The following is a 19,893-nucleotide window of genomic DNA, read 5'->3' as shown; positions in this document are numbered from 1 at the left end:
GAAAAACCAGCTATTATGTTTGTCTCTGTGCTGGTGTTTATATTTCTGTCTCCAGTAGTGTAAAGTGGTCTTAAGCAATAATAATTACAACATTATTGTCAAATTCCTTTTGACAACAAGGAAAAAGGCTAAGTGGAATTGTACTTCTCATTTTAAGATGGCTAATAGTGCAGAGACCTGAGAACAGTTCAGATCCTTTTGATCCTAAAGGTATTCATTTCCTTTTAAATTTTGCAACTGCTTCTACTTCTTCTGTAGCACTGTTTAAATTGTAAATTAACAAAGTCAAACATTAACTCAATGGAATTCTTGTAATGGGACATGTTACTTACCCTATAGTACAGCTAGATTGTCAGAGTTTCTTAAAGAGGTACAAGATGGACTTGTTGAAATGCCTGTTGTTGGCTATTTTGTAAAACAAAAATAATGAACTGAACGAAAGCAAAAGTGTTCCAAGGGAAGTGGAATGAAAGATCATGCTTCATTTCTTGCCCCTCCCCTTTCCTCCTATTGGTATGTTAGGAACGTAGGCTGATTACTAGTTTCTTTTTGTTGTTCGATTGTAGTTTTGCAAGATTCTCTTGCCTCAATTTTTTCAAGCCAGCGACGTCTTCACACCAGATTATCAGCCAGTGGGAAAAGGCTACGAGTCATTGTTGTGACTCCAGGGTAAGGTTGGAATTTTTGTGTCTAATTTGGCAACTTTCACGATAGCTTATTTCACCTTATTGCATTATAGATTCCCAAAGAGACTACCAAGTTAAGTGTACTAAAAGTCATACTATTCTAATTTTGTTTTTGCCCCTTACTGCTTTACTTTAATTCCTCAAAATCATGCTTCAGTCTCCCTTCCCCTGCTAAATTTTACACGTAAATATTATGATTATGCACGCAAGCTTGGATCCAGGAAAACGTAACTGTCATTCTAAGAGTTAAATGTTAACAGCCCTACACTGTAAGGAGTTCCAAGAGCATGCTTTGCTAGAAAGATGAAATATATTCACTTTCTAAACTGTTGGTGGCTTTTGTTTGCTAGAGACTGATGTACAGTAAATTTTTGTCTTGTCACAAGGTTCACTGATGTGATTGACGTTGTTCAAGCGATAAAGATGCATCCTGATGGTGAGGTTGCCAAGTGTTTGAGGATAGGGGCAGTGACTTGTTGCGTGGACCCACTTAACAGCTTTATGGAAAACCGGTTTGAGTTTGAGTTTTATTTTATTTTTGGCTTTGTTTTATTGTAGGTTAGGGTTTTAAGCTTGGGAAAGAGTGCTTTGTTAATAGCCAACTGCCTGTAGCCAACTGCATTGTTTCAACAGAGTGTATTAGCAATGTTGGCCATTAATCATTGTTTATTTCCATAGACAGGCTCACAAGCTTTAGGGCTTTTTAAAGCCACCAACAGTTTAGAAAGTGAATATATTTCATCTTTCTAGCAAAGCATGCTCTTGGAACTACTTACAGTGTAGGGCTGTTAACATTTAACTTCTTGAATGACAGTTACGTTTTCCTGGATCCAAGACTGAAGCATGATTTTGGGGAATTAAAGTAAAGCACAGTGATACTTTTACTTTTTACTTCATGTTTCGTAACTTCTATGATATTTAAAGTGACTATTGTAAAGGCTCAGGCATAGCCTCTCCTAGGACATTCTTTGTCCTGAAGCCATTCCTAGTTTGTCTACATTTTCCTCTCTATGCCTTTGACTTTTCTTCCTACTTGGAAAGGTATGGGTTTTGTATGTATCAGGCTGAATTGCCGCAAAACCTTTGAACACCAGGTTAGATGTTTTGTGCTGCATACCCCACTTGCTTCACTAGCAGTAAGTTGTTCATGTAGTTAAATGACAATTAAGTGCTATCTGGTGCTGCCTTAGAATTTTTCCATGTACTTCTAATTAAATGACACAATGTAACACTTCATCTAGATATTCAAACGTCTTAGTGTATCCACTAAGCTGGTGTCTTCAAGCTAAACCGTTGCAGAAACTGGTCACCAAGAGCTCTTGTATCAAGGGCTGCTGAAAAAGTGGTTTCAATACTATGACAAGAGGAGGGGTGTAGCAAATCATGAGAGTTAGAAGCATGGAAATGACCCATTATTGTGATCAAGCGGCCATTCCAGTTCTCTGTCTTTTCTTTTTTTTTTTTAACATCACACCCTATGAATGTCAGCGTGAGAGGCAGGGATGGCACTGTGGTGAGAGCACGTACTTCCCACCATTGTTGCGTGGGTTTGATTCCCAGAGTTGTTGTCACATTTGGGTGGAATTTGTTGGTTCTCATCTCTGCGCTGAGAGGTTTTTCCTCTCTTCTCCAAAACCAACGTACGATTTCCTGTGCATGAGTTGAATGAATTTAATTTGATTCCTGTACAGTGTATCCAATTAGTTCCCAGTGCTAAATACAGTTGACACTAAAATGAAGTTCATTATTATTATGATTATTATTTAAGACTCCAAGACAATAAAATGTTGAAATGAACTTTTGTCTTGTTCATTTTATTTGCTTAAACGTTTGCATTACTTCTTAATTTTATCGGCATTTGAATTAAAGTAAACTTTATGTACACAGTATTTGCTATCCCCCTTATAGCCCGTACGGCCCTGCACGCGCTTTCATTGTAAAACTATTGGGAAAATCCCAGTATGAGGGCTGTATGCATTAGCGCGAGTAGGGCTGGAAAAGCCGTGCGTCCCTGCTAGGAACACGTACTGCTCCGTGCGATGCAGTTTTAGAGTATTTTGTCGCTATTAAACATCCAAGTTATTTACAGCCAGAAAAGCGAATGCAAACAACATATTAGATAAATTTTCTATGCAAGTTTTTTACTTACTTTGTCCATTCTTCTGGGTGCTTATGAATGGTTTTAAAGAGCCCATATGATAAAATGCTTATTGACTGAGTTTAGGTCGGGACAGAGAGGGAATTATTTGGCCCTCGGTCATGGCGCACGGACCTTGCTGCGCTCAGTCCATATGCCATGACCTCGGGCCAAACATTTTCCCGTCCGGCCCTCCCACTCAGTCAATAAGTATGGGTTATTGACCAAGCGTGAGGTCAAGATGGCTGGATATTGGCCAAGTTCTTTTTTTGCGTTTTTATGGACCGAGACGAAGTCGAGGTCAATAAACACGCAAAAAAAGAACGAGGCCAATATCCAGCCATCTTGACCAAACAAGTTTGGTCAATAAAGGATTTATTATATGACTTAAAACACCAAAAAATGATCTTTGATCTTGCGAGACCAAGCGAGAAATCTCGAGCGGGCAGTATCGCTCCATCTTGCCCGCTCGGGTAGCCAATCAGAGCGCGCGATTTGGTTCATCTTGCCCGCTCACGGAGCTAGTCATATAATAAGTACATATTATTTGCTGACTTTACCACATTTTTTTACTTTTACAATGATTGGGCTTGTGTTATACATTTAAGCCGATGTTTGCATTGAAAAATACTTGAATAATGAAACCAGCTATGTAATGTCCCGATAAATCAATAAAATAAAGGCAAAAACTGTCCACTTTTTGTTGCGATTTGACGTCATGATTGACCACCAGAGTATAACTTGAGTTGTAAGGTATAGTTTACCATCAGAAAAGAAAAAGTCTAGGGCTCTTTTTATGATATTATGTTTCACAGTTGAGACCCCCTGTAGCATCTGAATATTTTAAAACAACTACATTCTATCAGTGGTTAAAATAATCCAAGTATTCCAAACTGACTTTATGCATAAGATTACTGGTCTTCTTGCGTCATCTTGCTGTTTCTGTAAAGACCAAACAGACAAACAAAAAAAAACATACTTAAAACACGTGCACTGGTTTGGCACCTTAAGAGAGCACAATTAGTTTGTGTTGTTTGGCTACTTAGATTGACAAGAGGAACGTATTTCCCAGAAAGTGAATCAGTTCACTGCGACAAAGGGCTATTGCCTAAACTATCAGCTTTGTATGCAGATGGTGTAAACTGCAGGTTGCGGGTTTGGGTTGCAGGTCATAGTTTCACCATAGCTGAAACAGCCCAAACCTTTACTAATGCTACCATTAGGTTAGCATTTTTGTAAAGGTTTGGGTTGTTTCAGTCATGGTAAAACAATGACCTGCAACCCAACCTGCAACTTGCACTTTCACTCTCCGCTTTGTATGTCACCATCTGCTCTCACCCTCACTTTCACCCTCCGCTTTGGTGGTGGTCTACACTTTTTGAAACTCAGCTGATGCAACAAATTTTCTGTGTCAATTATCTAGTAATGGAGCACCACTCTTTAGCCCATTGACTCCTGATTTGCCTCCCTTTGACGAGTATTAAATCGGCTGGCATTACACAGAGTAAAATCTATAAAGTCTCACTCTAAGGGGTCAGTGTTAAAGGCATAGCGCAAAGGGACCACTCCTTGACACTTACATGAAGTACAATCTTTGATTAACCTTAGTGATCCTGATCATTCGCCTTTTAAATGTGAAACACAGTCTTTCTGTATATTGGTGCTTGGATCTACGGGCTGTAGATCTGCTTAAAGCTCAGAAACGCTGTTCTTGCTAAAGCTCTGTTGAGCTGGATCAGGTATTCGCTCGCCTTTTTAAATGGGCTTGTCCCTGGATGGGATATATGTCTGTGGCACGCTCTAACCAGTAATGTGTCACAGGTATGAATGCTCATATCCATCTGTATCAACTGAGGCAACAGAGAGAAATTGTAAATCTCTCTTTAGCCTATTTAGAGCCATATCAAGCAATAAACAACACTTAACATTCCCTTTGACTTTCTCTTCTCCAAAGTCAAATGTAACATCATCGCCAATCAGCAAAAATGGGGCCCAGTGCTTTGGGGCATAGTACTGCTTTGACTCTCGAAGAGATTTCATGGCGTGTTGAAGAGCTACACTGGCACTTTTTCTAGTTGCCAGGACTTGATAGAAGCTTTTCATAAACAGCAAGGTTGCCTTGTCATCGATTGCCCAGAGCGAAACCAAAACAGACCTTGCACCAGCACTCAGGAAGGCCCTAGCTATTCCCACCGCACCTTCAGATTTCACCTCTCCCTGCCCACTGTGACAGCAACTCAGCACAACCAGCCTTGCTCGAAGACGATTTTTTTTTTACATCAGACATTGTCAGTATGAAATCTTCCTTTTTGGGGATGTGAGATGTGCGTTCAGGATTTGGGGCCAAAGCAATTTCTCCATTTTCTTGGCAACCGTGAGCTGCGATATGAACTAAAGCAAGTGACTTCATTCTACGTAGCACCTCAGCTTTTGTTGCTTTTCTTTCAGTGAGAGGCGTGGTGTGCAGAAGTTTTCCTATCATCTCCACTTCTTCTCGAGCATATGGTAGCTGCTGAAAAATGGGGTCTCCATCCTCATTGGTAACCTCTCTCAACCAAGGATCGCCCACAAGCAGTGCTCCGCTCTGACTATGGAGGTCATTGGGTGCACTGGTGATCATGTTAAAAGCAGTCAGCGACGGAATGGTGCGAATCCTTATGGATTCACTCAGTGCAGAATAAGGAGCCAAGCAAAATGGTCCATCAGGAACAACGATCAATTCCTCGCCTTGAAGCAAATCTGCAATGGGACTAATTAAAACTTCATACAAGGGCTGCAAATGGAGGAGGAGTTGTTAGACTGAATGTTTTTCTCAATAGGTTTTCTGCTGCAAGAAAGGTCACTACACACTTTATCCATTGTGCGATTCTCGCATCTGACACCAATCCCACCACCAATCTCTTTTAAACTATTCTCTAACAACGGATAATCAATTTCTTTTTGACAAAAGTGGACCACTCTCCCTTTTCTCAGTACCCAAAAGTTTATTGCCTTCTCATCAAGTGCTGTAAAAACTGTTTGTGAGGGTAGATTTATTAATGAAGCAGAGATGGTGTCCTTTGGACTATCTGAATAGGATGTTAGAGCCTCTTGGCCATAAAATATCCCTCAAAGCTTGTGCTCGTCCTTGCTCAGCTGCATACAAAGCCTCATCTTTCTTTCCATTCTTCAAGAGTGTTCGCCACAGGGCAGTGTGTACAGTATGATAATTGTCACGAAAGCTTATTTTCAGTGCATCCTCTGACTAAAGAAGACGTCTAGTCTCATCAAAAAGTTTCAGGCTTGGACGATAATCGTTAATTGCTTCGCCCAAGGAACCTGACAATTCGTTTCCTAGACCAAGCAACCACATTGCCCACCCCTCTCCTACTGGGTTCCCTATTTCCGTGCAAATACTTTGGTATTTTTTGCTGTATTTCATAGCTTTCTCAAGATCATTTTTAAGGTAATAGGTATTGCTCAAATTGCAATACGCTTGTCCCTCCGCATCTCTTTTCTCTAACTCTATAGCAATGCTAAGATGTTGTTTGTGATACTCAATGGCTTCTTTCAAATTTCCTAGACTTAGATAAGCATTGCCCAGACCGCAGTAGGCTGCTCCAACCCCAGCCTGGTCCTTTACTTCCTTAGCAATACAAAGTCGCTTTTTGTGGTACTCGATGGCTTGTTTGAAATTGCCAATACGGAGAAGAGAATTACCCAGATTACCGTATATTTTTCCCAACCCTGCCCTGTCCCCAACTTGCTTAACAATGCTTAAAGCTTGTTTGTGGTACTCTATGGCCTTTGTAAAATTACCCAGCTGATAATAAAAAATACCAAGATTGCCATATGCTTTTCCCTCACCAGCCTTATCTCCTAGCTCCTTAACAATCCTAAGAGCTTGTGTGTGGTACTCCAGGGCTTGTCTGAATCTACCCAGACTTTGATAAGCATTACCCAGATTGTTATAGGCCCTACCCTCCCCTGCTCTGTCTCCTACTTCTTTAGCAATAGTGAGATGTTGTTCGTGGTTTTGTGTGGCTTGTGTAAAATCACCCATGCCCTGATAGACACAGCCTATATTCCCATATTCATTACCATCACCAGTCCTATTCTCTACTTCTTTTGAGACACTAAGACATTTTCTGTGGTAGTCTAAAGCTTTTTTAAAATTACCCATCCTTTGAAAAGCGATGCCCAGATTGGAAAAGGCTCTACCCTCCCCAGCTCTGTCCCCTACTTCTTTAGCAATACCAAGATGTTGATTGTGGAACTCTATGGCTTGTTCAAAATCCCCCATATTGCAGTAAGCATTGCCCAGATTGGCGTAGGCGCTACCCTCGCTAGCTCTGTCTCCTAAATATTTTTGAAACAATAAGAGATTGCTCGTGATACTCTATGGCTTTCTGGAAATCCCCCATACTCGCATAGCTGTTTCCCAGATTGTTATATGCTCCTCCCTCACCAACTCTGTCCCCCAATTCTTTAGCAATTCTTTAGCCCTACTTCCCATTGCTTTAGTAATACTGAGAAAATGGTTGTAACATTCCATGGCTGGCTTAAACTTGCCGGTTCTTTTATAATCATTGCCTAGATTGCAAATGGCGTTTCCCTCCCGAGTCCTGTCCCCTGTCTCCTTGAAAATACGCTGCGCCTCTCTGTGATTTGTAATGGCCTGCTCAAAATCAGCTAGTTGGTGGTATGCATTGCCTAGATTAAAGAAAGCCGTTGCCTCCTCTGTTCTGTCTCCCACTTCTTTTGCAATACTAAGTTGTTGCATTTGGTACTCCATACCTAGTTTAACGTTGCCCAATCTGTGATAAGCATTACCAAGATTGCCATAGGCGATTCCCTCGGCATCCCTATCCCCTTCTTCTCTAGCAAAACTAACACATTTCTTGTAGTACTCTATGGCTTGCTCTAAATTACCAGTATCGCTATGAGCATTGCCCAAATTGCAAAAAGCCGTACCCTCCTTTACCCTGTTTCTTAACTCTTGAGCAATGCTAAGGCATCTTGTGTGGTACTCTAATGCTTGTTTCAAATTGCCCAGATTGTTGTAAGCATTCCCTAAGTTGCCGTAGGCATCTCCCTCTCCATCCTTGTCTCCCATTTCCTTTGCAATGCTAAGGAATTTTTCATGGCATTCTATGGCTCGTCTTATCTTACCCGTATTCCTATAAGCATTTCCCAGATTGCAGTAAGCGTTTCCTTCCTCAGTCCTGTTCCCTGTTTCCTTAAAAATGCTTATTGCCTCTTCGAGGCTTCTAATGGCCTCGTTAAAATTAGCTAGTTTGTAATAGGCGTTGCCCAGATTAAGGAAAGCGTTCCCCTGCCCTTCTCTATCTCTTTCATTTCTTGCAATGCTTAGCTTTGTCAGACACTGCCTTACAACTTCTGTCTCTATATCCACCATTTTTCAGTAACTGACGGTCAGAAGCGGCGAAGTGAGATAGTCTTTGGTTAAAATGAGGATGTATCTGTAAGAAAAAAGATTAAAAGTCACGTTTTCGTTACTCTAGTGTGGCTCTGAAATTTAAGGCGGTCCAAGCAAAGGCTTTTTGAGCCAGCGACCGGCGACAATTGAAAGCCTTCTATAGCAGTAAAGACACTTGAAAATACAACGATGGTAGTGTAAAAAAGTTGTAAGGTTTGAGGGTGAACAACTCGCTTCCCGGTAACCTCCGTTGCTCAAAAAATTCCCAGTGAAAGTTGTATTGACTTGTCCGCTGGGTCTTTCTATAAGCTGCTTATTCCAAATTGTATCCCATTTCCTTCATGTGCACTAATCGATGTTGGAAAAGGGTCTTTGCCATCCTGAAAAAGAAAAGGTGCACTATTGTTTCGATCATTGAAATGCATATCGTTCGATAGTATTCTCTTTGAAAGAAACGTTTGGATTTGAAGTGCAGGCTACGGACGAAAGAGAGAAATAATCCTCGCACTGAACTGTCTGTTATAGACACCTGAGAAATTCAGGCGGCTTCAACAGGACTCGAACCCGTGGCCTCTGTGATGCCCGTGCAATGCTAGACTCACTTGACTCGTTTGCATGGACAAAATGCAAACGAAATCTTGCTTGAGAGCGAGGCTAGTCAGTCCAATAGACCATTTTCGAATTCTCACGACTGTACTGGATCTACCATGAAACGGAGGCTAATGCGGGCAAATCTTTTCAAATGCAAATTAATTTGCCCGCATTAGCCTCCATTTCATGCTAGATCCAGTCCAACCGTTAGAATACGAAACTGGCCTATTAGCACAAAAACAAAAGAATACATTTTTGGCCGCCATTTTGCATTCGGTCTTTGAAGCCACTCAGTTGGGAGCAGGTCAATATGTTGGGCTCATGTGTTCCCGTGAAAGGACTTGACGAATGAAACAGTTGTATATATTTGGTGTAGGATTTATAGGCGAAATCTTAGGGTAAGGATGCAGCTATTACAACGGCTCTCGTGATTGGCTTAGAGAACAATTGGTTCGGAAAATATACAACGGAACCATTGACGCCTAATCGAAAACACAGTAAAGCTGCATCCAATATTGCTCCAGTGAAATTAGGGGCGCTAAGGAACTGCGTGGTATCTGAGATCTAAAGCTCCCTGATTCATTAAAATCCGGATGACTCACTTTACACACATGGAAATTGACATCCGCAGGACTGCTGCGGCAGTAATGGCTGCTAAATCACAGATTGGGTCCTAGCTTTTAAAAAAACCTCAACTCAAATAAATGTCATTCCTAATATAAATCTCCCCTTCCAAAGCAAACAGATGTCACCATTGGTACCCACAATTTCGCTTTTTTTGTTCCGCTCAAGCCACGTAAACTCGGCAGAACTAGAAGTAATTTGGACCCACGACCGTGATGTCAGAGGCATAGGTATATTCTCGATCTTACGTCACAAGATGTTTTGCGTTCCTGTTTTCAAAAACAATTTGCATTGCAAAGCAGTCGTGAATCCAAATAGACCTTTTTGAAGATACGGCGGCCATTTTGATTTCTATTGTTTCGAAAGACATTATGGGATGCTCAGGGGGCAAATTAATATGTATTTGCCCCCTGGGCATCCCATAATAGCTATTCGAAACAATATAAATCGAAATGGCCGCCGTATCGGTAAAAAGGTCTATTGTAGCTAGTCTTGATAACTTTGCGCGTCTTGGCCGGGAGATAAAAAGTGAAATTTTGAGGTAAGAATCGTCAAACATGTTTGCTTTCGATGGGGACATCAATATTGTAGACGAAAAATACACCAAGTCAGCAGTTCATTACACAAATTACCAATATGCGTCCACGTTTGATTGACAAATCATCCGCACGTGCCTTTTACGTGCATTTTCGTGTTTACGCCCGGTACACCAGATGATCTTTTAAGAATTTAAAATTTTACAAAGGATGATAGGGGCTCATTAGCGCTTTTGCCACCCAATTATTGTCAGTGATTGATGGTTAATATTTCGATTATGAAAACGTAAAGGCTTAAAGTTTCAGCTTGTGCATTGCAAGACTCCTTCGCAAACGCACGGTCATGGGTTGGAGTCCCAGAATCCTCTGCAACTGTTGAAGTAAAACTTCGATGTTAGCTTTAGCTTAAAGGGGCTAGGTCACGCAAGTGTAGGCAATTTCAGCACTGATCGAATGATCATAGAATTAACTAAAATATCAAAATAACTGCCCAAAACTATAGAAGAACTCTAACAAAACACAGGCAAGCCAAGAAGAGACATGGATGGACAAAACTGGAGAGGATTGAAGTGGATTGAATATGGGTAAATTTGAAAAACGTCGGCCCGCCTGTTTTCAAATTTATATCAATCTATATCAAAATGTCATTTACAAAGCTGGAAAATCATTCTCAGTTATGTGGCCGTGATTTTGCAAATGAAAGACTCTTGCTTTGCCAATTTGACGTTTAGAGCTAATAATTAACAAAATGAAACAAAATTACCTAAAATAGCGTGACCTAGCCCCTTTAAGCCTGGTTTTTACTAGCAACGCAAGCACATGCGCAAGCATAAGAGCGCTTATTTCACCTTGAAAACGCGGTTGACAAGCACAAGGATCAAAGTGTTTCCTTTTCCTTGTGCTTGCGCTTATACTTGCGTTCGCTTGCGTCGTGTGAAATTTGCTTCATCTGGCCAATTAAAGCGCTCATTCCAGATTCCCCGCGTCTGAACATTTGAACAAAATGGCAAATGCCATGGCTGATTTTGATGCTTTTGTCGACATTTGTTTTCACTATGTTTAACGTACTTATGCTTGTGCTTTTGCATGCGCTTGTGCTTGCGACGCTAGTGAATGCCAGGCTTTAGAGAAACAAAGTCGTATGCTGACTAGACGAGATGTGAACAATGACGTCAGAAGAGATTTCCCTATGGAGCCAGATCTCGTCTGCTTGAAAATAATGTTAACCCTTAGTGAGTCGGTGTGTGAGTTCTATCTGACAGATTAAGATAAGATCCACTATCAAACTATGAGTGAGCCTTTCAACTGTTTCACACGATGTAATCAAACTTATTTTAAGAGTATTTACTCTAAATGTACTCGTAACCTCACCCTAAACTAAGAAATAGAGGCACCTACTTTACCCACTGTGTGGGCAATGAGTCGGGGAAAGTTTCGAGATGCACGGATCAAAAACAACAGATGATTACAAATTAAAATAATTTTTTTCACTCGTTTCGAAAATTTGCTAACCTTCTTAAAAATGAGCTTAACCCAATAACATCATTATTCAGAAAGCGAAACTACTTACCAATTTTGCTTTATGGAACTATCCCGCCCACTATAACTCCGTCTTCAAATGAAATGGATAAGGTCAACGTAGGTGTCCTTCAGTAAATGCGACGAATTGTGACACTGATGATTGATAAGGAGATGATTTAGCAATGTTAAAAGGTTTCCGTGCGTTGTCCACAACTGAATGATCGCGGTCATTTCATAAAACTAAAGAGCAAATAATAGATATTATGATATTTACAATCTATGGTGATGATGATAATGATGTAGCAGTATTGTAAGACGGTCACAACTGAATTATCGTGGTCAGTTCACAAAAATAACAACCAAGGATTTGTAAATGACTTGCTCAGGCAAAATCGAAAATTTGACCATTGATTTTAAGTTGCTGATTCTTTGACGTTCCTTGCTCGATTGCTGTAGCCGCTATTTAAAACAGTCATTAGAGCACGAAACAGTGGTAACGGCGAAGGCGTATGTTGTTCTTATGGGACCGAGAGCCAAACTTTGTCAGTTCGTTATTTTTAGCTGAACAATTACTCAGCATTTGTCTATCCTGGATCGTAGATTGTTACTATTTGACGATTAAAAACAGGAAGTTTAAATAAAATAAAGTTTGCAGAGAGTAAAAGCGCGTTGTTTTTCTCTAATGATGGTAAAAAATAAAAATGAGCATCGTTCGCATTTTCAGACTACGTATCCTTTAAGGGCAGCCTCATGCTGCTTGAGATCATTAACAGTCACTTTTGAGTCTTCTGCCTTGTAGAATCTCTTTTCAAGGTTCATGGCCACGGATGAATAGAAAGACACATTTGCCAGTTGCTTCATGAGTAAAAAGGGTTTTTTTAGTATTTCGCTGATTATTGAACTTTTCAGGATTAAAATAGGACAGGTAGCTTATTTATCATTTATCTGCCTCATTTCTTTCTAATGATCGTCAACTGGGTAATCTTGTCTGGAGGTTTTGTTTACTCTCGGACGGTTGTTTCAACTGTGTTGCTCCACCCCATCTCATACACTTAATTTATGTTACGATTATTTTTAAAAGCTCATGTGGTGCATTATAGCGGAGCTCAGGCGCGCTTTGCGCGCCAGCGGAGCACCATGAGCAAGATCTTGTGGGAAATCTATCCATGCGAGAAATTTGGGTTATGACGTCAGCGTACGCCCGTCCGTACAGACTGTCAGGGTGGAGGTGGGGAGGCAGGACAGCGTCTGGGGACGGGAGTGTTCGGGCAATTTTCCTTGGCGGGAAATCGCGTGGCATCGTTGCATTTGGCAACCCGCGTTTTTCTGGCGGGAAATCGTATTATTGACGAGTAACGGGATAAAGAGCAGGGGCCCTTTTCTCGAAAGTCCCGAAAACTTTTCGGATCCGAAAAGCCACTTGTAAAAGTGTCAACCGCTTGTTTTGAAAGGCCGATCTGTTATCATGTTTTCAAGGAAAGAAAAAACAAACTGACTGTGAAGTTTGACGACTTAAACCCTCTCCGTTCTTGAGATACAAAGACAATTGTGACACCATATAATGCCCCGAAAACCCCTGGCCTACTCTCGGCTACTCTCATTGACTCTCGAGAGCTCTCATCGAATTTGAACCTGCTCAAATTTTTCATGAGAGTTGCCGAGAGTTTTGTCTGGTTTGGCCGCGCACGGGAGTTTGAGCGAGACTTTTGCGGTCAACACTTACTTTTCTTTCCAGCGGGCTCAGATAAAAAAGGAAAAAAACTGTCATGCCGTTGGATTCGGTGACCAAGGACAACGCCAAGGCTGAATATACCGGCTGGCTAGTCGCCATATTTACGTCAGAAAGGGTTTTGCCAGGGTGGTTCCCCGGCTCTCTCTTTTGTTTGCGCGTGAAACTCTCGGCAAACCCTCGTCAACTCTCTCTCTCGTTTGGCCAACTGTCGATCACTCTCATCGACTTTCATGAGCTCTCAAGAGTTTCAACTCTCATCAACTCTCGCTCTCGTTTGGCCAATTTCGGAACTTTCGAGAAACGGCCCCAGGAAAGAGCACGAGAGAGGCGGCGAAAGCGAAAAAAGCCTTGAGAGAAGCCGAGGAAGGAGAAGAAAAATGGAAAATGTTGTGAAAGAGATTGCTGTGCATGTAATTTCAGTTTAGGTTGTGGATTAAAATTGTTAGTTATTGTTTGCAAGGCCTCGTTGTTTACTGCTGTCACCTCAGAGGTGTTTGATCACTGTAAACTGCACTCGTACACTAATGTTTTGTACTTTTTGCAGAAGCATAATTATATCTATATACGCTATATTGCATTCTTGGGTTAGAAACGGGAGCTTCGCTTTTAGGTTTGACTATATCTATATATTAGCTCAGTTCATAAATTACTGAGCAGCTATGTACCATGTCAGAATGAGAAAATAAACTTGATTTTGCTCGTTGTTTTTCTTGACAGGCTAACCTTGCCAAAGTTACTCGAACAATGCGCTCAAGGTTTGTAGCTTTGTTTCAGTATGGATGAAGAGGTTTAGTTTCGAAAGAAACTACAGTGCTGCGTCGGTGAGGAAGTGAAACACAGAATTGCCAGCTTTCAAATTTCTCTGCGTTACCATTTCCCTGCTAGTAGTTTGCATTCGCTGGGCTGGCGAGTACGGGAAAAGAAACCTCTGCTATGGTCGAAACTCACTGTGTTGAGCATGCGCGACGGTTACAAGCCACAGTCAGCAAACATATCATGGGGCATACGGTTTGAAGAGTGCCGTCCCAAGGTTGTGGACGGCGGATGGATCAAAGTGATCCAACAGAGGTCTATTTTCCCGCCGGTACTCGTCAGCCCGGCAAACGCAAAAGAAAAGCGACCTTTGCTAGTAGGGAACGTTAACATATCAACCCAATTGATAAACTTATTGCTTTGTTTCAGTAGTTTGCTTCGTCAGCTCTCTAGTTGCCGCCGCCTCCAGTGTCACGTTCATCGCCATGACAACCCAGTTCACCCAATATATTGAGCCTCTTTTTCGTGTCGAGTCCTATGCGACAATCTTTCTTTTGACTCAACCCGCTGTCAAAGGAATTAATTCAGAGGCAAACTCAGAAATTTTGATCTATCTCGTGCTATGACCAAAAAATTGATTTTTATTTTTCGATTTCAAAACAATATTAACTAAACAGTAAGTGACCCAACTTTTAAGCCTTGTTTATTTTAAGCAGAATTTTCCTATTTAATGGTCCGTCACTACTAACTTTAAAATATTGAGAGAGCTGGATAGAGGAGAAAATGACGTCAAAGTCTCAGTAGTTTAAGAATGCAATGCATGTGTACGCGGCTGAATTAATATGCAGCAGAGGAGTTTTGGGCTTTCAGACTTTTAAACTCGTGCATATATAACAAGCTGCGTTTACACCCTGAAATTTTAAGGTACAATAGTGAGTAAATAACGTCACTTTTCCCTAGATCCAACTCTCTGAGGTTCAGTCGGACGGGACGGGAGTAATGGCGGACCTTGAAGTCAAAAACTTACAGGCAAAGTAAACAACCTTTGGATAAAAATCAAATCTCAAAATTTTGCCAGTCAAGTGTTAAGCGATCACATTTTCAATATCTAAAGAAAAAAAGGAGTGATTTGTTGATCATAGTGGCACTTTAAGTATTTTGATCGAAACGCTTCTCGTCTTTTACCTAGGCTGGGTTAACAATGTTGTCTTTACAAGCTGTATTGAATCACAGGCAAGTCCAGAAATCGCCTTTCATACGTTATTTTCGGGTGTTTTCCGTTGACTTCACGTTTAACTGTTAATATTCTTTTTTAGAATGCTCACCTGACTTTTATTCAGACGCTTGTCCGAGCTTGCAATCCAGATGCTGCTTTCATTCTTGCCAAAGGTGGAGAAGTTACTAGGTACATAATTAGCAATCATTGCTTTGGGTTGGAAGTCCATACCCGAGAAGTGTCCATCCCTGTTATTTGGCCTTGGCCCATGTGGTTCCTGTATTTATTAATTATTTAATTTTTTTATACAGATCCCTTCAAAAAATTCCCAATCAGATTTGTTCTGATAAACACAATGCTTCTACTTGGTCCACAACCAGGTAGCAACACGATGGATAGGCCTTAACCACACGGTAGCCATGTTGAGTCTCGAGGGATTGAAAACTGTTGTTTTTGCGCACCGAAACTCACCGAAACTCGTTCCCAAACATTTCAACTCGAGGCTCGGGGTACGAAATCTATTGTCTATGGTCAATATGGCCGCCGCGCGAATGAGGCCCATTGCCTGTGCTAAATGCAAAATAGCAGTAGCCTTTCCAAAAACAGGTAACACTGTAAACTGACGGGCCGCATTCCATCGACGATCGAAACTTCTGGGTCACGGACCTCTGTTTAGGTTGATTATTATATTGAGCATTTTACTGATCAAAAAGAGTTATTCTGCAAACCAGAAGGCAAGATATTCGAAGGGTGGATGATATTACATTCCCGGGATTTGTTCTTTGTCAGTGGACTGGTATCGGGTTGATAGGAGTGACTTGTGTTTGTTTCCAGGACACCGGATGTAGAGCTTATCCTGTCAGACTGTGCATTTGATGAGAGTAAGATGATCCAAAAGAGACAACTCATGTGCCCAGGGTGGTAGGTCACAAGTTCTTAAGTTTGAAAAACTTTATATAGTTTACGCCAAAAGTCGGTCGCGGATTCGATAAAGTTTGAACGCCTCTTAACAGCCGAGTTTGAGGTTTTGAGTTTGTAAGCCAAAGTGGGGACTAATCGGGAAAAGGAGTCAATATGTACCACTAAATCCGTCAATCACTACTTGCATGTTTTTGCAATTACTTTAAACTTGTTACATTTGTTGTGATCGCTCATCCCCCATTTTTCCTCGGCAGAGACAATGCTTTCTGATACCAACACTTTATTATTTTTTTATTTTCAAGGTCTTTGGGACTGTTTTCATCGGGAGTCGCGGAACCACCAGTCAACGAGGTACTTTGGTACACTGAGTCTTCTTGATACTGATCCCTATTACCCCTCACTCCACATGCCCTCCCTCCCTCCCTCCCTCCCCGTACCCCACTCAGTTTGATCAGTCCATTGAATAGAAAGCAAACGTGGGTTGCCGGGTTTTGGTTTTTGCAGGATTCAAGGATTTTTCAACCATTTTCATGTGGCCCACGCTGACGTGAAAATAAGCGGCAAAACTCTCCTCTGCTCCATTTCCACACTATGGCTTCTTTGCTTGCTGTCTCGCCTGCATCCCTTTTACCCCGGATAACGCTAACCCTTCCCCGTCGCTTGAAAACGATCTTGAATGGGATCACGCGATTGAACGGTCTTTTTGGAGCTATTCCAGGGTTTCCATTCCGTTTTGTTGATATACCAGGAATACCAGAACAATTTCGGAGTTCACAAAGAATGCGGGAAAAACCGCGTCACTTTTCGCGTGCCACCCACACGCGACATCGCATGAGATAAAGAGCTTGCCGCTTTCGGAAATATTTGATGTCCAAAATAGCCTGTGTAGCTAGACAGGGGGTTTTCGTTGTGGTGCATTCTGAATTGGTCAAACTGCTTGTTGGGTCTTTGTAGCAAGCAACCTGGTACGGTACTTTTTTATTTTTGAATCAAGAAAGTTGTTAAAGTATGGATTTTGATATGGATATCCTAAAGATCAACTCAATAATTTGTTTAACTCGCTCGTCATGTCCGTATAGACCTTATTCATAAATGGCGGTCACATTTATAATTCTTTTGTCCACGTGCAAATTAGCCTACCAAGCCTCATTTTAGAGCAAGAATTCTTTTCAATTCACTGTATGGTATCGAGGCTTGGTAGGCTAATTTGCACTTCGACAAAAGAATTATAAATTGGCCCCCATTTATGAATAAGGTCTATTCTTGTATAGGATTGACGTTTGGGGTGAATCTTATAGCGAAAATATCTAGACAGAATCGACAGGTCTCACAAGAGGGCCGACAGGTTTGGCTTCACCACAACGAAAACAACTATACTTGTCTTAATTAAAGATAGGGATTCTAAGCACTTTAAGAACGTAATCAGTGATGATCATTAACTTCATGATTTGCTACCTCTAAAGAGGAGACTTGTCCTCTGTGAGCGCAAGCGTGACTTTATATTAAAACTGAACGCTTCAATCAAGCATTGTTTCCTTATCTGTTTATAAGTAATCTTATAATGTTTCAAATTTTTGTACATTCAAAATTATAACTTTCTTATCAACATATTGTAAAGTTACATGTTTGTTGTTTTTGATTTTATTAAAAACATATTGAATGATTTGGTCTTGACTTGTTAGGTTAGAATTCCATTTTATGGACCCCTTCAAAAGTCCAAATTTGTCGCCAGTCTTAAAGGTAATATAAGTTAAGTCACTGCTAAGTCACTAGTGCTGGAAATAATACGCGGCTGCAGGAGTAGACCCTGCACTTTTGGTCGCTATATAAAAGGCCGTTTACTCGACAGAAAAATTTGGGTCCGGACCCGTCAAAAAAGCGGTACGGACCCATAACTTTTGTAAAGAAACACTGGAGTTTCTGTAGGGCCATAGGCGCCTATGGCCCTGTGGAAACTCCAGTGTTTCTTTACAAAAAAAAATCCCAGCGCTCCTTTGGTGGGGCATCGAAAAAATACATCTTTTCGGTTAATTCACCGGGGTTAACAGCTATAACAGTTCATCAGATTAGCGCAAATGCTTCTTTTCGACAATTTGAATCCTAGCAGCCTAGCGGGACAATTGAACTGACCTAATTTCATTGCCTTACTTGAACGAGTCTTCTTTAGGTCAGTGGTAGTGGCATCGGAACTTAAAAATTGGAAGATCGTAGGTCGTTCTCCCGCGCAGGAGCAGTAGGAATTTCTCCGAGTAACCATCGGAAAAGTATATGCCTTCAAAATGTTTCTTCAGTAATAACGGTCTTATTTCTTAGAAAATTCGTGAAAACCAAAGAACGCGCTTTCTCTGCATGCATGTACGGTGTTTAGTAATAGTGTTCGTCAAGGCAGTCTTCAACGAAGTTTAGGGAATGATAGATTGTGTTTAGATTATTGGCATTGCTGATGTATCTTAACACTTAAATTTACAGCTCTCCATGGACCTATATCCCTGAAAGGAATACGTGAAGCAGGTCAGGTTACCTAGAAGTCGTTTTGTTTATAGTTACAGTGTTATTGTATCAAGTGTTCGTTAAAACTTTGTTCCCTTCGTTTTGAAACTCCAACTTACAGCTACAGTACGCATTCAAGTGGAATTTGCAAATGCCACCTTTTCCATTTTAAAGTAGACCCATATATATTCGCCAAAGATGCCGTGCAAATCATTTCTTGGGTAAAATTAATGTACACAAGACATCAACGTACAGCAAATCAGATCACGCGTTTTGACAATACAACACATTAAAGTGCACCTAACCTCAAGTATTTTTAGTCTACAATATTGATCTCTCCATCAAAAGAAAACATGTTTGGCGGTTCTTTCCTCGAAATTTCGCTTTTTATCTGCCGGCCAAGACGCGCAAAGTTATCAAAACTAGGAGTAATTCGGACCCACGCGACCGGGATGTGAGAGGCCTGGGTCTATTGTCGATTTGACGTCGCAAATGGCTTTGCAATGCAGAAATTTCTTTGAAAACAGGAATGCAAAGCAGGTTGTGACGTAAAATCGAAAATAGACCCATGCCTCTCATATCACGGTCGTGGGTCCAAATTGCTGCTAATTCTGCCAAGTTTATGTGGCTTGCACGGCACAGAAAAGGCGAAATTCTGAGTAATAATGGTGACATATGTTTGCTTTGGAAAGGGAGAATTATATGAGGAGCAAAAAATATCTGTGTTTAGGTGCACTTTTTAACAAACGGAGAAAAGATGCAATTTTCGTGATTTTTTTTCTTTACAGGGGCCATTCACAGTCTACAGGGACGTGTTTGCTTTTCAGGTAAGAGAGGAAAGAGAAACCAGTTGTTCAGCTTATATTGCAGCCGACTACTCAAATTGTTGTCACGACGTTGTGGGTCTGTCAAGAAACAGCAAGCAACAGGGTTGTTATTAAGTTTTGAAGCAGGTGTAACACTCAAGATTTCATCCGTAACATGTAAATACATGGCCAAAGACCATGTAAAGGAAGGCCCGAAGAGCGTGAGCCCCTGGGGGGTTCTCGGGGCTTGCTTCCCCAGTAAATTCTTCAAATTAGACCTAGCATTTTCCAACCCTCTGAAATGCAATCAATCAAAAAGTGATGAAAATAGAACAGGGCAAAAAGATAAACTTCACAATGAATAAAGATATTTACGAACCACGTGGAAATGGTCATGCATCATAGAACCGTGAAAAATGGTCAGCGGAATCCAATTTATATCATGTACGGTGCATTGAATG

General features: G+C 41.1%; 1 protein-coding gene and 1 pseudogene across 1 annotated transcript in view; one reads left to right on the top strand and one right to left on the bottom strand.

The window, feature by feature from the left end:
* LOC138006314 (dynein axonemal assembly factor 9-like) overlaps window positions 1-19,893 on the top strand; it is a 67,841-nt gene that overhangs the window by 43,675 nt on the left and 4,273 nt on the right. Inside the window, exons 29-39 of the mRNA XM_068852566.1 lie at window positions 158-210; window positions 567-669; window positions 1,073-1,198; window positions 13,964-14,001; window positions 15,189-15,232; window positions 15,316-15,404; window positions 16,050-16,136; window positions 16,439-16,487; window positions 17,819-17,876; window positions 18,606-18,647; window positions 19,415-19,453. Coding sequence (XP_068708667.1) covers window positions 158-210; window positions 567-669; window positions 1,073-1,198; window positions 13,964-14,001; window positions 15,189-15,232; window positions 15,316-15,404; window positions 16,050-16,136; window positions 16,439-16,487; window positions 17,819-17,876; window positions 18,606-18,647; window positions 19,415-19,453 — 728 coding nt within the window. The remainder of the gene's footprint in view (window positions 1-157; window positions 211-566; window positions 670-1,072; window positions 1,199-13,963; window positions 14,002-15,188; window positions 15,233-15,315; window positions 15,405-16,049; window positions 16,137-16,438; window positions 16,488-17,818; window positions 17,877-18,605; window positions 18,648-19,414; window positions 19,454-19,893) is intronic.
* LOC138008456 (tetratricopeptide repeat protein 28-like) lies at window positions 4,517-5,682 on the bottom strand (annotated as a pseudogene).

The sequence above is a fragment of the Montipora foliosa genome, chromosome 6, assembly GCF_036669935.1.
Source record: "Montipora foliosa isolate CH-2021 chromosome 6, ASM3666993v2, whole genome shotgun sequence".
NCBI lineage: Eukaryota > Metazoa > Cnidaria > Anthozoa > Scleractinia > Acroporidae > Montipora > Montipora foliosa.
This window is presented reverse-complemented; position numbering and strand designations above follow the sequence as displayed.